General features: G+C 37.4%; 1 protein-coding gene across 1 annotated transcript in view; it reads left to right on the top strand.

The window, feature by feature from the left end:
• The window catches only part of ROBO1 (roundabout guidance receptor 1), a 405,403-nt gene that overhangs the window by 292,452 nt on the left and 90,832 nt on the right, over positions 1 to 22,119 (top strand). Inside the window, exons 5-6 of the mRNA XM_035015148.1 lie at positions 287 to 425; positions 3,023 to 3,150. Coding sequence (XP_034871039.1) covers positions 287 to 425; positions 3,023 to 3,150 — 267 coding nt within the window. The remainder of the gene's footprint in view (positions 1 to 286; positions 426 to 3,022; positions 3,151 to 22,119) is intronic.

Genomic DNA, 22,119 nt, shown 5'->3' with positions numbered 1-22,119 from the left:
ATAGCAGGGAGAAAGAAGTCATCTTTTTAGAAGGTGAACGAGTATTTTTACCGGTGTGGGAGAGGAGACAAGAAATTAGTCAAGTAGCCTGAGCTAAAGTAGCCAGGATATGGGAAGAAAACTAGGAGAAAACTCGAAACCTAGAGAGAGGCTTCTAGAAGAAGGGAACTTTGTGAAATAATTCTCTAAATAACATTTTAAATTATAAATGTCTTTATGAACATCTAAAATGGTTTTTAGTCTGTTCACTTTTATCTGTTCTTGAGATGGCTTTTTCTAATTTTAGAGAGACCATCGTTTGTGAAGAGACCTAGTAACTTGGCTGTGACTGTGGACGACAGTGCAGAATTCAAATGTGAGGCCCGAGGCGACCCTGTGCCTACGGTACGATGGAGAAAAGACGATGGGGAACTGCCCAAATCCAGGTACAGATCAGAATTTGGTGATCTGATTCATCCACTGTTCTCATTGGACCATTGCTTATACACGCGCCATGAGACTAGTCTACTCTAGACTTTTTGATCAGGGGCCAGATGCAATATTAGAGATAATCAGAATCAGGAGGAGGTTATTGTGCTTTCTCTGAGGGTTTCACATAAGAACTTTAGATTCATGACCCTGGCTTGCCCAGGGAGCTCTTGTAGAATGTGATTTTCCTTCCGTAGGTTTCTCTTCTGTCCAACCAGAACACAATTATGAGCCATTTCTTGTATGGGAGTAGGTGGGAAAAGGAAGGGAGGTATAGCAGTAAAGATAGAGGTATGAGCCAATTAAAAAGCAGGTTTCTATTTCCTTAGCTACAAAATCACCAGGGAAGCGTAGGAGAAGTCAGAGTTTCTTGACATCCGTCAAGTCCTTGAAACTGGTTAAGAGCGGAAGTATGCTTGCAGCCTCAGGGAACGAGACCGTGAAATGATGCTCTCAGGTGTTGTCTTTAAGCTGTCTGTCCATTCATTCGGCAAATGTGTGTTGAGCCCTTGCTAGGTTTTGGGGTTACAATGGCTTCATAGTTTTGCTCTCAAGGAGCTCCCAAAAGATTTGTGTGGATAGATATAGAATAACATGGCAAACCCTTTTTCACATAGGTGGAAGCCTGGAGGAGGAGGAAATCAGGAGAGTTTTCATAGGAAAGTGACATGTAAGCAATGCCTTGAAAAATATGTATAAATTTGAAAAGCAAGAAAGAAGAGAAGAGTATGCCAGGAAAAGAGACATTACAACATAGACACAAATCTGAGAAAGAATATCACACACTTTGAGTGGTGGGAAGTTTAGCATGGGTAGCTCCTAGGGCATGTGGCAAGAAGCTATATCAGGTTGGAGATACTGGGGCCAAATGATCAGGGGCTTTGTATAATAGACTGAAGAATTTTGGATCCTATTGTATGCACACCGATGAGTCAAAAGGGATTAGTATGAACAGGATTACTTATTTTTTAAAGATTTTATTTTTAGGGGTGCCTGGGTGACATAGTCAGTTGAGCATCTGACTCTTGGTTTCAGCTCAGGTCATGATCTCAGGGTTGTGAGATCGAGCCCCCTGTCAGGCTCCGCACTCTGTGCGGAGTCTGCTTGAGACTCTCCCTCTCCTTCTGCCCTTCCCCCCAGTACACTCGCTCTCTCTCTCTCTCTAAAAAATAAATAAGTCTTTAAAAAAAGATTTTATTTTTAAGTAATCTTCACAGCCAACGTGGGCCTTAGACTTACAATACTGAGATCAAGAGTCACATGCTCTACCAACTGAGCCAGCCAGACACCCTCAACAGGATTACTTTTTAGAGAAAATAATTTTTTAGCACTGTGGCTATTACATTAATGTGGGGTGAAGCTAATGGCAGGGTCACCATTGTTGTTTTTGTCCAGAAAATAGATGTGGATTGCGTGGACTGGGGCAGGAAATAGGGATAGGGATCCATAGTAGAGAGAAATTTCTGAAACTAAACTGATGAATTGGATGATTTGTTAGATATAGAGAGCTGGTGGAGGAAGATACCAGGAGATTATATTAGGAGAAGTTGGTTTAGACAATGGGGAAAGAAAAGAAAATTGTATTTAACATAAGAAATATTAGATACCTATAGGATGTATTGTCTAACTATCAGTCAGTTGGGATTATGAATTTGGAGCTTTAGTGAAATAGGGGTTGGGAATGTTTGTGCAGCTGATCAATATTTAACCTACAGTAGCTAATATAACTCAGGGATATTATGTAGAATAAAAAGAGGATTAAAGTGAAACTTCAAAAGAAACCCAACATTGAAGGGGAGAGGAGATGAGACAAGGCAAGTGAACTCTAGAATGAGAGCCTGGGTTCAGGTATCAACTCTGCCACTAAACCAGCTGAGAGCCAAAGCCAGGTTACCTTACTTTCTTAGGCCTCCAATTTCTCATCTTTAAAATGGAGATGAATACAATATTTCATACAATTGGATTTTTAAAAAAGATTTGTTTATTTATTTGAGAGAGAGAGAGAGCACACAAGCACGAGGAGCAGAGGGAGAGGGAGGGAGAAACTTAAGCAGACTCTGGCACTGAGTGCAGAACCTGATGTGAGGCTCAATCTCATGACCCTGTGATCACAACCTGAGCCGAAACCAAGAGTCGGACAGTCTACCAACTGCACCACCCAGGCGCCCCAATACTTCATGTAGTTGTTGTAAGAATTTTAAAAGATGAAACCTGTAAAACAAAGTCCAGCATATAATAAGAATTTATTTAACCGTCACCATCTTTTAATTTTAGTATGGGGACAGTAGCTTGAGGAAATGAATGAAGAAGTGCCAACGTTGCCCAAAAATATCCTTTTGAAAAATATTTTAATTGTTTAGCCAACAAAATTGGGAAAACAGGCTCTATGCATGCTTACAAAAAGGGACGCCACATTTCACCTTTTGTTTTAAGTTTTCTGAAGAGAATGTTTCATGTTGTTGATTTGTTGCCTTAGAGACATCATATTGCTAATGATGGGATTTTTTTTAAGTAGCACGTCACTTAACTCTGCATTTGTTTGTTATGTCACTAGATATGAAATCAGAGATGATCATACCCTGAAGATTCGGAAAGTGATGGCTGGTGACATGGGGTCATACACTTGTGTGGCAGAAAATATGGTTGGAAAGGCTGAAGCATCAGCTACTCTGACTGTCCAAGGTAGGGTTTGTGGCTGCTTTATCATAGAAGGGTGATGAGGATAGTAGAAGAAAATATGATTTATTCGAGTAGTTTACGTTAAATATAGACTTCAAGTCATGCTATCAATATTTCATTCAAACATAATTTAGAGAAATTATTATTTTGCCTATGGGAGCTCTATAAGTGTTTGTTACAGGAAATTGAATTAAGTTGTTAAAATTATGGCGAGTTCTGTCTTGGTGAAGTAGAGGAGGAGAGTGTGCTTTAATCTCTGGGCCTTCAGACATAGAGCCCTTCTAATCTTTTAATTAAATGACAGCTAGCTATTACCATGAAAACGTTGTCTTTAAATGGAAACAAATCTACCAGTCCTTCAGACCGTGCACTTTCCAGGGTCTGTACAACTCAGAACACCGAAATAAGGAAATCCTAATTCACTCTAAAATGTACGATCCATCCACAGAGGAGGAACACCCACCATCTTTTTTTATTCCCTACAGGCCTGTGAAATAACAGACATTCAGTAAATATCTGTTGAATGAATTAATTGCATCTGCACTTGGCTAATTCTGATACAGATTTATTATCTGATGTTACATGAGCCCAAATGGATGCCACATTTGATGACCACAAGTTTTTGAATGTCAGACTCACGTCTTAAACTGACGTGCAGAAATGGTTCTTTCACCTCCTTTGTATCCATAATCCAGATGTTTTCCATTTTCATAATCCCTTTTCTTCATGATATCATACCGATTATTTCTCACTATGTCTCATCCAAGAACTCTCATTTTTTTTTTTCTTTTTAGGGACAGATTCTGTATTGTGGAATCTGAGAGACAAAATGACCTTTAAAAAACATTTTGCTTGTGAAAAAACTCCCCTATTTTGACAAGTATATAGAGTAAACAGGGATTTGGGCCCTAAACCACTTAGCTTGTTTCTGGGTCTGACATTAGCAACACTTGGCTCTGTCATCTTTTCTGGACACTGTCTCCTCTAAGACTATTGTGAAGAAAAAGGTGGCTTTTGAGGAGTGCTTCTCCTGTGGGCTTTCTATAAAAGAGCCTTGTGGGCTTTTTACAGTTAAAAAAAAAGAAGAAGAAGAAGAAGAAAGAAGAAAGAATATTTTCTTTGTTTCTGTAAGCCATTATGTCCCACTTTAGGGTTTTTAGCTCAACCTCATAAAAACAAAAGAAAAGAAAGATCAAGAACAAACATTGAATTTCTAAGGCCTAGACTACTTCTCTTTAATCTGAGTTAGACCTGAACTCCATGTAAGACTAAAACTGTAAGAAAAGGAAACCCCTTTACGTTTAGAGAAAGCACAAATTTAAGAGATGTCAAATCTTCAAAAGCCCTCCAGAGGGAGTAAAAGGAGCCCAGAACTAAGACAAGGCATGAAAAGCTGTGTCTGTCTTTAGGCAGTTGTGACAGGGAGGCTGGTTGTCTATCACATTAGTCAAAGAGATATGTTTCACTTTATGTTTTAAAGTCCTTTACCTTGGGAGTCTGATGCTTTTATTAGTAATAGCCAGTCCTCTGTGTCTACAGTGGACATTGAAATCAAAACAGAATTTCTTCCTGCAATTTTATTTATTTTTTAATTTTTTTTTACCTTCCTGAAATTTTAAACTGAATCCAAAGCTAATTCAGCCTTAAGTTTTCCATATGGAATTCTTACTCCCTAAGCCCAGATTTCAATGGAAATTGGGTACAAATGATCATATCTGGAACCTACCTTAAGAATTTAGAATTAAGGGGCACCTGGCTGGCTCAGTCGTTAAGCATCTGCCTTTGGCTCAGGTCATGATCCCAGGGTCCTGGGATCGAGCCCCTCATCGGGCTCCCTGCTCCGCAGGAAGCCTGCTTCTCCCTCTCCCACTCCCCCTGCTTGTGTTCCCTCTCTCGCTGTGTCTCTCTCTGTCAAATAAATAAATATAATCTTAAAAAAAAAGAATTTAGAATTTTTTATTTCAACTGCATTGGGTTTTCTATAAACTTATGAAAGATCTGTATATTGGTGAGAATGTATTCTTTTATCCAAATATTAAAATAAAATTTGCATATTAATATCACTGTTAAAATATCTTTAACATTCTAGGATAGTATGCATAATATGCCAAAGAAAGTAACATGATTCCCAACTACAGAAGATAACTAAGGGAAAAAAAAAGGAAACTTGAGAAGTTGTATTTTTTTTCTTCATTTGAGATTGAATACAGAAAAATACTACTTACTACAAGAGAAACTAATTTGAAATGAATCCATTTGATAGCAGGAAACCATTATAACAAATTCAGTAGTGTATTAATTTGTATTTTATTTGTGGCTCATTTTTAAAAGAAACTACTAGAGTCAGTATGGGCTCAAATAATCTTCCTTTCCTTCACCCCTCATACAAGAAATACTTAATTTTGGGAGTTGATGTTGGGCAACGAAACTCTGTGCTCCAGGTAGAAGTTACTGGGAAAAAAACACTCTTCAGTGAGGGTGCCCATTGGATTTTCATCCCCAGTACAGACATGATTAGTTCTAACATTTAAAAAATAAATTTGATTTGAGAATTACTTCTTTTTTTCCGTTTTTTTTTTTTTTTTCTTGAAATCCCAATTCTGCTTTCTTGGAGACTCTACCTGTACATTTTTCTTTCAATATTCCTTCTAAGGATTTTCTTATTTTTTGTACTTGTGTAGTCTTCACAGTGATTAGCATCATACTGGACATAGAGTAGGCACATTATTTAATAAATACTTGTTAATACGAAATATGAATATGGATTCCAACCTTCTGCTTGAGTGGTAAAAATATCATAGGGACATCCTAAGGGAAATTCAAGCATCTTCTGGTGGCTTTGATTCTGAATGTCAGTAGTAGGTTCTGTGGGATCAAAGTTGAAGAGACTGCCATCTTATGATGGCTGCCTACTGGTCTGTGTTTGAAAGGGACTAGAGGTAGAACTAGGTAGAACTAGGCAGGGTGTCCTAAACTTATCTGAAGTTTGTTATCTGAATGTATCTGAATTTACATAGCTATACTTATCTGAAGCTTATTAAATATGCCAATTATCTGGGATGCCCCTGGAGAACCTGATTTAAGAATCTGGGTCTGAACATAGAAATTTAATTTGTTTTTATGTTTTATTTTTGTTTTTAAAGAGTAAGCCCCATGCAGTCTCCGCACTCAGTGTGAAATCTGCTTGAAATTCTCTCTCTCTCTTCCTCTGCCCCTCCTGCTTGTGCTCTTTCTCTCTCTCTCTCTCTCTCTCAAATAAATAAATAAATCTTTAAAAAAATTAAATAAAGTAAGAAGCTCCATGGCCAACGTGGGACTTGAACTCACAACCCCACAATCAATAGTTGCATGCTCCACTGACTGATTCAGCCAAGTTCCCCTTTATTTTTTATTTTAAACAAGCAAGTTCATGAATCCCTGGGGTGAGAACTTACTTGAACTATAGAAAGAATAAAGGACTTTAAAATTTTTCTTTAGAGTTTGGGTATTATCAGAGCTGGAAGAAATCTATTACAAAGAATTATATAGCTAAGAACATAGACATTAGAGTCAGAATTTAGTTGAATCTTGTTTCTGTCATTGACTAACTTTGTGACATAGAAAAGGTGATTTAAACTTCTTGAACCTCAGTTGCCTCATGTGTAAAACGGGTATTTACCCATTTACTCAGAGCTTTTATAAGGATTAAATTAAATTTTGTATATAAAAAAAGTTTAGGGCGCCTGGGTGGCTCAGTCGGTTGAGCGACTGCCTTCGGCTCAGGTCATGATCCTGGAGTCCCGGGATCGAGTCCTGCATCGGGCTCCCTGCTCAGCGGGGGGTCTGCTTCTCCCTCTGACCCTCCCCCCTCTCATGCTCTCTGTCTCTCATTCTCTCTCTCTCAAATAAATAAATAAAATCTTTAAAAAAAAAAAGTTTAACATATTGTCTGTTACAGAGTAAATGTTTCATAACTAAGCAGTATTGTATTCATTTTAGTGTTATTATTGACAGCTTTATTGCTTAATTTTTAATAATTATTGGCTACTTAGTAAGAAAATGGTATGGTTCAGGTAATTCTAGACAGATAGGGTTGTTCTTTCTCTGCTGTTGTAAATGAGGTATGTGAACTACTAATATAGTCATGATGATTTATGATCCCAAAATTATTCAAAACCCTTCTCAAATATAAAGTTTTACATTTTCATTACAAAAGAAACTTTACCAGTTTCCATAGTAAATGTGTTGGGGGGTGTGTGCTGTCAAAGCCCTAGTGCTAGACTTACATTGAAGTTTTGCAAAATAACTAGATAAATTAATGAAAATAATAAAGATTCGGGAATAGAAATGATCAAAGAGATTACCTTTCATGTTCAGTGGAGTGTTATTGTTATGGAAGAACATTCAGCAGAGGGTATTTGACCCCAATTCTGATTCTGTTGCCTTGAAGAGTGGCTGTTTTGCAATCATTTTGATTCTTAGCACCTCAGGTTACCTTTCCTTAAAATAGGGTGTTTCCAGGTAATTCTAAGACTGGTAAGATGATCCATGAGCAGATAGCCTCAAAAACTGTTTATTCGCCTTTATGACCACTTGGAAGCTTCAATTAATCAGTCCAAGCCATGAGTAAAATTTGAGGTCATACCCTGTTATTAGCAAGTAACTGCACTTCTAAAACCTACACCACATATATATCTCATGTGACATTGGATGGATTACTTCTTGGGCAGCCAAACACAAAGCCATTGAGCCAAATCAAAATACTGATTATTTATAACACAGCAGATTTTATTTTACTCTGAAAAAAGGAAAATTGTAATAAAATTTGGCAATGTTAAGACATTTTTGATTAAAAATGTGTACATCGGGCGCCTGGGTGGCTCAGTTGGTTAAGCGACTGCCTTCAGCTCAGGTCATGATCCCAGAGTCCCGGGATCAAGTCCCCCATCGGGCTCCCTGCTCAACGGGGAGTCTGCTTCTCCCTCTGACCCTCCCCCCCTCTCATGAGCTCTCTCTCTCTCAAATAAATAAATAAAATCTTAAAAATAAATAAATAAATAAATAAATAAATAAATAAATAAATAAATAAAAATGTGTACATCCTGGGCTCTGTAAATATTTAGGCAATTCTTCAAAAAGAATATCCAGAGTCCTTTAACTTGCATGTCAGTTTTGGGGTATCATTGAAACTGAATGAGACTCAAAGGCTCTGCAGTACTTCAACCTATTGAAAAATAATTAATGTCGATTACATGACCAATAAAAAATGTTGAAATAATGTTGTTTGGAATGATTACAACAGAAAAGTCTTTCTGCTTAAACCCCCAGTTAACTTGAAAATTCAGTTAACATAACTTAACATTCTATTATTCTCTGGAATAACTTTTTTTAAGATTTTTTTTTTTTAAGATTTTATTTATTTATTTGCGAGAGAGAGAATGAGAGACAGAGAGCATGAGAGGGAGGAGGGTCAGAGGGAGGAGAAGCAGACTCCCCGCCGAGCAGGGAGCCCGATGCAGGACTCGATCCCGGGACTCCAGGATCATGACCTGAGCCGAAGGCAGTTGCTTAACTGACTGAGCCACCCAGGCGCCCCCTTTTTAAAATATTTTATTTATTTATTTATTTATTTGAGAGAGAGAAAGAAAGAGAGTGTAGAGAGGGCAGAGGGGGAGGTAGAGGATCTCAAGCCAACTCTGCGTTGAGTGTGGACCGCGAAGTAGGGCTCGATCTTACAACCCTGAGATCATGACCTGAGCTGAAACCAAGAGTTGGATGCTTAACCCACTGAGCCATCTAGTCTCCCTTCTCTGGAGCAATTTAAGTTTTGTTACCTATAAATTTAAACCATCAATGTTACTATATATACTTAATGTGTCTCTGCCCTTGTTTACTCTCCATGCAAGTAACATCTCCACATCTCCTCAAGAATTCTCTTTGTGAACCTAAAATACACACAAAAAATCAGGCATCTTTTTAATGTCATCTCACTTTTGATTGATTACATTGTCAGTGTCTCAATTTGGCAAGTGTTAGGATTGCTGGCTCTGTGTTGGGTAGGAATGAATTCTCTTCTGAACTTGTGTTTAACATTGTATGGTGACCCTGTCTTTTAAGGCGCAAGATATATACTGTGGTATTTATAACCATTTTATAGGTTGTGACATACCTATAAAATAGAAAATCTAACCAGAACAAAATAGATGCATAGAGGCTCCCTGCCAGGTTTTTAAACAGTGTGCCATTGAAACTGCTAGAATTTATGCCTCTGCTTGGTGTTCTGAGAATGATCACAGGTTTGTTTCATATTATTTTATTATTGTAATCTCAACCTATTAGACCTTTATTAGATGTTTGCCAGGTGGACCTTGAAGTCCTTCTTAGAATCACATGATAGCTAACCTAAATTTTTTACTGATTTTTATTTGTGAACCAACTTATGGTTAATTTAAAAAGTGAAGGTTTTTTTGTTTTGTTTTGGTTTGGTCTGGTTGAAGTTAGACTATAGGAAAAGCATGGTGGAGGCAACTTCAAAGCACTAAATGAAAAATAAAGGAAGAAAAATAATTTTATTTACTGTTGTATTAATAACAAACACTTTGAAATGAGTAATTATGCATCTATGATGATGGTCATGTTGATAGCTTTTTAAATCATTCCACTTTTGAGGAGTGCCATCCAGAAAGAAAGATGGAGCATGAGGCCATAGAGAGTTTAGTTTAAACTCTTGAATTTCTCCTGTTCCCAAGTCTATGTGCTACTTCTAAGAGGTTGTATGATTCTTTGCTTCAGTGATCCTCATTGCTTAAACCAGGCAAACTTGAAGGCATTATTAATTTTTCTACTCCCTTTGCAACTTTACAGAGAAAGCAGCTCTTATTACTGTCACAATTTTATTTCCAAAGTGAATTTGTGACTGCCACCAGAATGATCATGTTCTCGTCACTGTGTCTGTCACAGGAAACCAGACTGAAAACAGACTTCCATACCCCATCCATTCCCCGAACCATCACATTTTATCTTTGCGGAGTTGAACCATTAAGAAAATCTAATCCCACTTTTGTTTGTCTCTCTTACAATAGGAACTAAAAAGACATTTAGTCTTCTCGTTTCCCTCAGCCCTGAGTGCTGGGCCAGTCTGACACAGGAAGCTGGACATTTAGATCTTAGTTCACACTTCACTGCACTCCTCTGCAGGCCACTCTTAGAGACCAGTTATTCTTTGAAGCTTAAAAAACAGTTGCTTTTCTGCCTTTTCAGCAACAGCTCTGTTAAAAGAAAAGGCAGATACCAAACATCTCTAAACCAGGTGAAGCTCTGTTACCAGACGAGGGGGGTTTCTATGAAATCCCAGCCCTTTTCTGATAAGTGTGTGTCCATTTTTCTTCCTCTGATGTGAAATTTCTCCATTTTCTCTATTTCATCACCTGTTTTTTTTTTAATTGTAAAATATGGTCTGATGAATGATGTTGCTATCTCTTTAAATTTATTGTTGGCATACAATAGGAATTGTTCAAATGAATCATCAAAAGGATGTGCATTCTCTTCTGTCCCGAAGAATTGTTATTTTGTCTGGTGCTTCCCATAAGTATTTATGCCTACTATATGATGAAGGGACGGAGTACTTCCTCATTAGGATTGATTAGCCACTGACAGCTTCTGGAAGGCTGAGCCTTAAAGTCTGAGATTGACGTGAGACCAAGGAGACACAAAGGCAGAAAAAAAAAAAGACCCGCGCTGTCTTTTGGCTGACTTAATTGCTGCTAATGGGATGTTTCCTAGAGCCTCTCTCCTTGCTGCTAGCGAACCACATGCTTCAAACAAGCAGCTTTGCGGAAATACCTCAGGCACGACAGTTTATGATTGGCCCCACTTAATGTCCCAGTGAACTAGGAGTTGAATAGCAGTTATAACTTTCAGTGAGACAAGACACAGCTGTCGGAGGCTTGTCGAAGCTTTTGGGTTTCTACAAACCCTGAGTGTGAATATTTATTCACAGGAAATAATAGTGATGCAGTTAACATGGGAGCAGACTAGGAGGCGGACACTGAATTCTCTCACATTCTCTGCATCAGTGGAAAGCAGGACAACCCACAGATACATACCAGTAGATAGCCTGGGTGGTGGGGGTCATGCTCTACTCTTGCACTTCTCCCATGTCAACTGTCACAAAATCCTACTTACTTTTGCCTTTTAAATATTTTCTTAACCCTCCCACCACCTCTCTAACCCTTGCCTCACTGCTTTTAGTCAGGCTTCTGTCGTCTGTCAATCTCTATCCAATTTCCTTGCCTCCATCTTGTCCGATAGAACCCATTCTCCACACAACAGGTTCATTTCCCTAAAACACAGATCTGAACATCATACCCCATCTCTCCGGGGTAAGATCCAGAATACTTAACAGTGCTTCTCCTGGCCACTCAGTCACCTCTCACTGCTCCCTTTAGTACCGTACCATTGTATTGTTTATGTGCATTTTCTTCATGCACGTACCCCCATGTTGCTTACCCCTGGGCTTTTCTTTATGTTGGTCCCTTGGTCTAAAATGCCCTGTCCCCCACCTGCCCTATCTTCTACTTGCTAATGACTCCTTCCGAGACTCAACTCAGGTGAGCATCCTCAAGGAAGCTTGGCACACTGTCCTCACCCAAGTGCAGCTTAGGGATTCCCCCATTCGCGTATCCATTGGATGCTATTTACTTAATGTCTGCCCCACTTCACTCTGAGTTCCTTAGAACACTTTGTTTGCTTTGCCTTCTCAGTCTTTGGGGCATCATTGGTGCTCAGGTAACATTTTCTGTGTGGGTGAATTAAGGGCTGCCCTGATACGTACCAACTGTGAGATCCTGGGCAAGTCACTCAACTTGTCTGAATTTCAGGGTTCTCATCTGTTGAAAAATAAACGCACATGTAATGTAAACATCAGTGAGCTGATAGGAAATAGAATAAGATAACACAATATTTATATTCTCATAAAAGTGGTTTGAAGATTATGAAGTGCTTATGCAAGAGCAATTGTCGTTATGATTATTTTTCTCATCAACTCCTTCCAAAACAATTAAAAATTCATCAGATTCTCAGTAATATTTATTTTGTCCATAGAGATTTGAATGTTTTGTTTGCTGATTAATATAGTTTGGTCAGTGTTTTCTTTTTCTGCAAAGATAATTTTCTATGGCTCCTTAATATTGAGATCTATCTTTGAAAATTGGTCCTTAATATTTCCTTGGAAAGTCTTTAGGGAGACATCTTTTCTTTTTGTTTTCCTGCTCCTGTTAGGAAACATTCCATAGAGTAGAATTAATAGCACATTCTTTTCTGACAGACACTCACTTGGATTTAAATGCTGAATGTACAAGCTATTAAATCTTTGATTCTCGGCTTTCTTATTAGTCAAATGGGGGTGAAATGTCTCCCTCGTAGGTTTGCTGTGGGGATTAAATGAGCTAATAAATATGAAATGCTTAGAACATTGTGTGAAGCATTATTTTTTTTTTTAAAGATTTTATTTATTTATTTGACAGAGAGACAGTGAGAGAGGGACCACAAGCAGGGGGAGCGGGTGAGGGAGAAGCAGGCTCCCCGCGGAGCAGGGAGCCCAGTGCAGGACTCGATCCCAGAACCCCGGGATCATGACCTGAGCTGAAGGCAGACGCTTAACGACTGAGCCATCCAGGCGTCCCTGTGTGAAGCATTTAAATGCTCAATAAAAATAGAAGGAATGAAGGTGATATGAAGAAGGAGGATGAGGAGGAGGTCACTTCAGTGATATATCTTTGTATGTGTCAGAATCAAAAATTCATGTAGCTTCAGTGCTCTCAGTTGCCTATCACTAGCTTTATAAAAGGGTTAAGATCTGAGTCACAAGTGCATTTCCTAAAATATTTTACATAGTGACACAATAAACACTTTTCAATAAACAATGACTATCAAGGTGGTTAAAAAATGTTACTTTTGGGGAGTGTCTGGGTGGCTCAGTGAGTTGAGTGTCTGATTCATGATTTCGGCTCAGGTCATGATCTCATGGATTGTGAGATCGAACCCCACATCAGGCTCTGCACTCACCGGCGAGTCCGCTTGGTATTCTCTCTCTCTCTTTTTCTCTCTCTCTCCCTCTCCCTCTGCCCCCCCCCACCTCCATCTGTCTCTCTTTCTGTCTCTCTCTTCCTCCCTCCTTCCCTCTAAAAATAAATAAATATATCTTTAGAAAATGTTAATTTTTATTCTAGTTGCTTTAAGCAACAATGGGCAAGTAAAGTATAATACAAAAAGAAATTCTGCATTTTGTTAAAAATACCTTTCATTTGTTTTAATTATGTGTATTTGATAAGTATTTGAGACCCAAATAATCAGTTTGGCTTTTTTGATTAAACAGATCCATAATTAACAAGATACCCTTAGATCTTTAAAATAGTTATTATCACTCCTAGTATGTTCAGTGCTGCTGAATTTCTTGATAGAACAGTTAATATTGAAAACCTTCACTGTTCCTCCCATAAATATAATCCATATATTGGAACAATTAAATTAACTAGATTTAAAAAACTGGCTAGATGGTCTCTGCTAATAACTTTCATACGATCTAAAACTATAATAGTCTTGACGAAGATCAGATATCATAATCCATTAAAGGAAATGCACCTTTGCATGCATTTGTGCATTTCACCATTTTCTGAGATGCGAAATAGCAACTTTGAAGATAACCAAGCCACACATTAATCTCACACAATATAACATATTGTGTGTGTGTGACATTTCTTTAATGGACCAGCAAATAATTTTTTCAGAATGTAAAATTAAAATGTAGGTAAAAAGTAAAGCAATATAGCTTTCTCTGGATTTTATTGCCAGTAGTAGGGGATAAACTTTAATAAACTTGCATTCAAAAGCAAATTCTGGGGGAAAAGGGTAGTTTGTAAATTTGTGGTTTCCTTAAATAGGGTTCACTATGTTTGGCTTTCTATCAGCATAGGAGATCTTTGTGCAAGAGTCGTGTGACTTTTTAGAGCTCCTATGATATCTAGGCATAAAGGAAGTAATGAGAAAAAAAACTGGGTCCTTCAGTCCTAAATTTCCCTTCTTTGATGTAGACTTCATTTAAAACATTTGTTGGAACTGTTTGCTTAAATTGCTGATTTCAGAAAAGCCGCAGTATAATAGTACATTGTTTCTGCCCATTAACGTGGTTATTTGAGTCAAAGCCCAAACTAATGGTGTCGGGGGGCCTTTTTGCAGGTTCAGGTTAGGTTTACGATAATCCAAGATCCTGGTTAAGAACTGTGAGTTCATCAACATTTTGATGAACATTTTGCACATATTATAAGACCCCCAAAGCTTTACTTGATGACTTTGAGAACCTTGATATGTGTGTGCCATGTTTGCCAGACTCTGATGAGGTATGTAGCAGGCGGGTTCTTTGGGGAATGATTCTTTCTGCAGTAAATAGTACTTCAGGGCTTGGGGAACATTTTATGTGTGTGTGTGTACATACACATATGAAGCACATATGTCATTATATAACATATATATAAAACACACACACATCACAATGTTAAATTTATTTACCATCTCCAGTACATATGTATTGTTCCTTTTACTGCTTAAGCCAAAAGTCTTACTCAAAATGCCTCCCTTCTAGGATCTGTCATGGTATTTTTGTGATTTGTTGTTGTTGTTTGTTTTGTGGTTAAAATAATGATTTAAAAAACCCATAGAAGATTTGAGGGGCTGATGAGAAAAAGAGATTTGTGATTGTAAAACACAATCCCAAGAAAGACAATGTGTGAGTAGAGACTTTTAAAGAATCAGTGTTGCCAGTTGAGCTCTTTGTGAACAGGCTGAAAGTAAAACGCCATCAGCCAAGGGCTTTAATGAAGTCCCACTACAGAATTTAACAAGAGACTGATTTGTAAGAATGGCTCTCTCGCCTAGCTGTTCTGATCCAGTGGCATAAATAGGATGCCGAGCTCTACTCCTGCTGGTTTTTTTATGCTGTTGGATTTGATTGAGACCCAGCAGCATTATGGCCTATGATTCCTTTCCCTTTTTTTTTTTGTAGGAAGGATAAAGTAAAGAACTTCTTGTGTTCTCATAGCCTTCCAGAAATAACCATTTTAACCCTAATGACTGTGGAAGATGTGACGTTCTCTTAGATTTCTTTCATTTATTCAGGAAGGTTTTGGATTGCTTTCAGTCATTTCAAACAAACTGATGTAAAATCTCAAACATTAACCTAAAGGAAAAGCAGTTACCACCTGGCCTTCCTATGGAGAATTTGAAACACTCTCTTAATGTGTGTGCCAAGTGCATATTTGAGGGAATAAGTACAGCAGTCAGCTTCAAGAAATAATTGACACGTAAGATGATTCTGTGACAAATAAGGAGACAGCCCCACACTAGTAAATAGCACATCCTGGGCCTTCCATTATCTTCTGAGCTTTCCTGTGATTTATTCATCTACATATCAGTTGGTGAGGTTGTCTCGTCACCCAGTTACAGATGTAAACCTTAGTGACTCTCTTTAGCAACCTACATTCTGAAATAATGGCAGCATCAGTTTGGAAATATGTAATAGGGTTGTGTGAATCTATACCATCTGAACTGCTCACTCTGAGAATGAAGTTTAGAGAAATAGTTGTTTGCTCTAGTCATTGAGGGGTAGCTCATTTTACAACATTAGATTCATTGCTGACAATCTCACGTAACTTTAAGACATGGAATCATTGTATGATATTGCATGTGATATTGTGTATCACTTAATGTTAAGTATTTAATTGTAAGTCAACTCACATTGATACAGTCTCTTTTATCCAGAGCTGTTAGGACATAAAGTGTTTTGAGATAATGCTTCTTTTTTTTTTTTTTTTAAGATTTTATTTATTTATTTGACAGAGAGAGACACAGCGAGAGAGGGAACACAAGCGTGGGAAGTGGGAGAGGGAGAAGCAGGCTCCCCGCGGAGCACGGAGCCCGATGCGGGACTCGATCCCAGGACCCTGGGATCCTGACCTGAGCCGAAGGCAGACACTTAATGACTGAGCCACCCAGGCGCCCCGAGATAATGCTTCTTTAAAAGAGAATAGTCATAAAGAGAGTAATTGTAGACTATTTGACACTAAGGGCACCTTTTTTAAAAATGATGAACCCAATGATAAATTACATATGCGAGATAATTGAAAATTTGACTTTTTATGCATTTGTATGAATTGATTTTTTATTATTTGGTATATATCAAATATTTTATAGGTATATACAGTGTTAATTATGCTGAACAGTATTCATTCTTGTAGATTCACAAATCATTTCAACATATTCCAAACATCAGGGTTATCATTAGAATCATTACACTTTACAATTATATGGCAGCTGGTGTCCTTTAAATCTTACTTCAATAATTTGAACACACAATAGGCTTCCTTTTGTTTTATTGTTTTTAAGGATTTGGATAAATTGGAAGTTACTACTTTATAATATCATGCCCAGAGTTTGCAAAACTGATTGAAATACCATGAGCACTTTAAATTTGCTTTTAAACTATCATTCTCAGGACTTGATAAGTAATGTGCCAGTATAAACACACCTGTAGAAAATACTAAAATAGGTATAAGACAAAATACAGCTGAGTTATTGCTTTATAACAGATTTATGAGGGTAGGAAAATCCATAAATGGTTGTTAAAGTGAGCTTTAGCTGTAGGACATTTATTTTGTGTGGTCGATATTATTAGGAGAGAATTTAGAGCATTGCACAATTAAAGCTCATAGATACGGCCATTTTACAAAGGTGCTTTTAAAGTTAACTTTGTGGATGGTGGAATAGCCATTTCAGTGTACTTTTAGGTCATTAGTAAAGAGATGAGGTGTCCTCTTAGGTTCTTCCTTAGGCTTTTTATTCCCCTCAAATGTACTAAATTACTAAATATAATTGATAATAAGTAATTTTGCCCTGATTTTAAGTTTCTTGGGAATAAATATTAAATTATATAATTTCTGTGCCTGATTGAAGAGATTTTGAATGTTAGACATGGATGGAGACTTAGAAATCATTTACTTTAGCTCTGTTTTACAGAGAAGGAAACTGAGGTTAGAGATGTCTTGACATCCTATAGCAAACTGTGAACATATACATTTGATGCTTGACTACATACATTTGACATTTATAGTGGTCGTCCTAAAAGACTGCATCACATTGCTTTTCAGAGATGGAATTGGCTGTTTTGACATTCATTGATTTTCCATGAGAATGTAAAATATAACATGATTTGTTTCCTCCTCAAAACCTTTTTATATGTGTGAACCCTGCTCACATGTGAGAAGAGTAATTATATGTCCATGTTAATTTAATATACTAATACATGAATTGTGCATTTAAATAATTTTGAACTGGAGTGCAGTTGACATATGACATAACTATTATTGCCATGCTGTACATTATAGCCCTATGACTTATTTATCTTTTGGAAATTTGGACCTTTTGACCCCCTTCACCTTTCTCTCCTACCCCTTACCCTTGCCTCAGGCAAATACCAATCTATTTTCTGTGTTTATAAGCTTGGTATTTTTTGTTGCATGTTTGTTTGTTTTAAATTCTACATATAAGTAAGATCATAGAGTATTTGTCTTGCTTTCTCTGACTTATTTCACTTTGCATAATGCCCTCAAGGTCCATCTATGGTATCTCACATGGCAGGATATCCTTTTTTTTTTTTTTAATGGCTGAATAATACTCCATTGTATATATACCACAATTTATCTATTCATGTTGGTCACTTAGGTTGTTTCCATATCATGGCTATTGTAAATAATGCTGCCAGTGAACACGGGGATGCATATATATTTTTGACTTAGTGTTTTTGTTTTCTTTGGGTAAATGCCCAGAAGTGATATTGCTGGATCGTAGGGTAGTTCTACTTTTAATTTTTTGAGGAAACTACATATTGTTTGGCATAGTGGCTGTACCAATTTACATTCCCACCAACAGTGCCCAAGGGTTCCCTTTTCTTTACATCCTCGCCAACACTTGTTATTTCTTGTCTTTTAGGGTAATAGCCATTTTAACAGGATGAGGTGATATCTCATTTTGATTTGGATTTGCGTTTCCCTGATGATGAGTGACATTGAGTATCTTTTCAGGTGTCTGTTTGCCATCTGTAGGTCTTTTGAAAAATGTCTGTTCCGATCTTCTGTCCATTTTTTAATTAGATTTTTTTTCTATTGAGTTGTATAAATTCTTTATATAGTTTAGAAATTAACCCCTTATCAAGTATATGATGATTTGCAAATATTCCCCTCCACCCTTCAGTAGTTGCTTTTTCATTTTTCGATGATTTCCTTTGTAAATAATTTCTTATCAAAAGTTATTTGGTGTAGGCCATGGGGCCAAAACAGAACCAAAATTACATTAGAATAAGGTTTATTAACTCTTTTAACATAGAAGTCATAAAATGTAGTAAAAAGAGGAAGGATTTTAAGAGCTGGACAGACCTGAATTTCAGTCCTCCATTTCTTACCTGATGTATGACCTTTAAAAAGTTACTTAATCTTAAAAAAAAAAAAAAAAAAGGAAAGAAAGGCACTTAATCTTCACTTCCCTCCCTTTGCAAAATGGCATATTGGACATACCCTACAGAGTTGCTAGGAGAGTTTCTAGTGTATGAACTAACACGTAGTTCGCTAACTGATGGCTCTTTATTTAACTGAGATGTAGAAAGGTTATGTGATTTATTCAGGATAGACCTGATTAATTCTGGAGAGGATCTTGATCTGGTTCAGTTGAGTAATTGTATCATTATTCCATTATGTACCTCAACTCTAGACCCTTTATGAAATATGCCATTTGAAGGTAGGCTTCCAGATTTTCAAATGAACAAGTTCTTGAGCGCTTTCTACATACAAAACAGTATGCACAGATAACTAAGACCTGGATCCTGCCTTATAGCAAGTGAAGAAGAGAGATAGCCACAAAAAACAACAGTATTAGCAGAATATAAAAAGTGGATTTGTAAAGGGGGGGCGAAAGTACTTTCAGATGGGAACATGACTGCCACTTGTTTACTCTTTCAACAGATATTTACAATGTATGTTCTCAATTTAGTAAATTCTAGAGAAAGAATGGCAAAGAAAATAATTAAATCCTTACCCCCCTAGAGCTTATAGGCTAGCTTGGGAGATAGACATTTATAGAATAATTACATAAATGTATAATTTTAAGCCATAAGAAGTGCTATGGGAGGAAAATTGAGGTTGCTGTGAGAATATATGGCATTGTGGATAAGATTTAGTATCAGATTTAGTGGGAGTTCCTTGGAGATCTGTTTTTTGAGCTGAGAGCTAAGGTAAGCAGGAATTAACTAGGTAAAGCACTGGGTGGGGTGTGGGGAAGGGATCCCTTGGATACAACATACAGAGAACCAGAGGTAAGATGATGCATGGTAAACTCAAGGACACAAAGAAGGCCTCTGAGGCTAAGTTAGGGAGGTGAAAGGGGACAGGTGATATGAGAAGACACTGAAGAGCAGTGGCCAAGGTAAGGATTTTCCTCTCTATTTGAAGAGCAATGGAACCATATTGAAAGATTTTAAGCAGAAACATACTACAATCCAGTTAGTTTACTTTGGTCTTGTTTTTAAGCATTCTCGCCACATTGTGAGATTGGATTGGAAAAAAAGCAAAGCAGTAGTTCAGCTGAGCACTGTTGGATATCTTGGGCCAGAGTGGTGGCAGCAGAGTTAGAAAGACGGAAATGAAATGCACAAGGAGTTTGGAAATAAAAGCTATAGGGTTTGGCAATGAATTGTACACCTCAAGGAGGAGGGAGAAGAAAGATCCAGGTTGGGCGCCTGGGTGGCTCAGTTGGTTAAGCGACTGCCTTCGGCTCAGGTCATGATCCTGGAGTCCCGGGATCGAGTCCCACATCGGGCTCCCTGCTCGGCGGGGAGCCTGCTTCTGCCTCTGCCCCTCCCCCCTCTCATGTGCTCTCTCTCTCTCATTCTCTCTGTCTCAAATAAATAAAATCTTTAAAAAAAAAAAAAGATCCAGGTTTCTGGCTTTCTAAATTGATTTAGGGAATATTAACATCAAAATTATGATCCTGAGGTCCTATGTCAGGTGGCACACACATGGTCATAGATTGTCAGGTAGTTGCATTTCAATTTCAGGCTCTTTAGTAGGCAAATAATGGAGTTGTACCATTTAATAACTGCTTTCAGAACGGGCACCTGGGTGGCTCATTCGGTTCAGTGTCTGCCCTTGGCTCAGGTCATGATCTCAGGGTCCTGGGATCAAGTCCCGCTTTGGGCTCCCTGTTCAGCCGGGAGTCTGTTTCTCTCTTTCCCTCTCCCTCTGCCCCTCCCCCTGCTCATGCTCTCTCTCTCTCTCTCTCTCATGAATAAATAAAAAATATTTTAAAGAAAAGTGGGGTCTTTTTTAGAAGTGTAAGGAAAAGAGAAAAATACTAACTTTTTCTGAGTATGATACATCAGGCATTGTGCAAGTTACTTTGTGAATATTTGTGGGAAAATAATTCTTCACCACTATTCTGTTAAACTTTCGATTGAACAGCTAATCTATAGCACGATTTCTCATTCCTGGCACTATTAACATGTGGGGTTGGACCATTCCTTGTGGCCTGCAGCTGTCTTGTGCTTCGTCGGACGTTTATCAGCATCCCTGGCCCCTCTCCATTAGATGCCAGTGGCGGCACCCCCCTTCAGTTGTGACAACCAGACTTGTTTCCAGAACAGTGATCCTCAAGGAATGGGAGATATTTGAGTGGAGGGGGAAAGTCCATAGTATTTTATGTATCTATTAAATATATTCTAAAAATGCCCCTTTCGTCATTCTATTTTTATGTCTGAAAAGTTGAAAGACATAATGACAGGCTTTTAAGTTAAACTCAGTCTTTTCCCCCAAAAGAAATCACACCTAGTATTAAAAAATCCTAAGTGTTTTTAATTGTTAGAGATATTATCATTCATGAGGATCTATGCATGTAATTTCTCCGGCGTAACAGTGATGGGGTTCTGTCAGTTCAAAGGTAGTTACCTTCACTACTTGAAAATTTGAGTGTCCTCTGTTTTAATAAAAATGTATCTCTTCCCAAAAGAGTCTCATAACTCACTCTTTTACTTCATTCACCTTCTTCTGGAATGTGGTGTTTACAATCCTAGTCTGTCAGATTTATTAATTGAACCCTGCTAGTCAATGAAAAAAAATGATATGAGAATAAAAAAGAACCACATCAATTTAAAGATTCATTAGAATTTAGTTACTAATAATGAAAACTAGTATCTGTGAATTAGGAGAATTCCAGTCATGGTGATTTCATTTATAGCACATTCAAGAAAGCTGTTGTTCTCTGATATTTAGTAATAGGATTGGTTTTACCATAGATAAATTTGCTTAACTATGAAATCTTTTATAGAGTTATTCTAGGAGTTTAGAATACTTAAATTATTTTAGACTCACATACTGTGGCAGTCTTCTGTCATTACATTTCAAAATAATTATTTCGCCCATTGCTAACAGTGAAGAATCTTAATACTTTATCTTATAAGGATAAACTTGAATATATTTACCATTATTCTTCAAAAATTGAGATCTTGTTGTGAAAATTTCAAAAATTTAATCATTGTTGCATTAACTATGTAAATATTTTCTTGGAATTTTCTTATATCTTCTGGATTTATCATATGAGCTATGTATATAAAGTACTTCATCAACTCAAGGTAATACTAGCTGAAAAGAATATTTTTGAGGACATTTTCTAGTAGAGTATATGTTTGTATATACATAATCTGAAGGGAAAATATTGGGAATATTTCCCAGAGGGATATATCCATTATCCTGCTTTGCCTCCGAATTTCCATACTCTTAAAATCATAGCATATAAAGCACTTTAAGAGTCAACTCTTCTATTCCTTTACCACACAGGGTTATAGCTAAACTGTTGTGGCCAAATGGAAATAACTCCCATTTTTAAAGACCTCTGGAGACA

This window comes from Mirounga leonina, unplaced genomic scaffold, assembly GCF_011800145.1.
Source record: "Mirounga leonina isolate KUSES-001 unplaced genomic scaffold, KU_Mleo_1.0 Mir_169, whole genome shotgun sequence".
Lineage (NCBI taxonomy): Eukaryota > Metazoa > Chordata > Mammalia > Carnivora > Phocidae > Mirounga > Mirounga leonina.
This window is presented reverse-complemented; position numbering and strand designations above follow the sequence as displayed.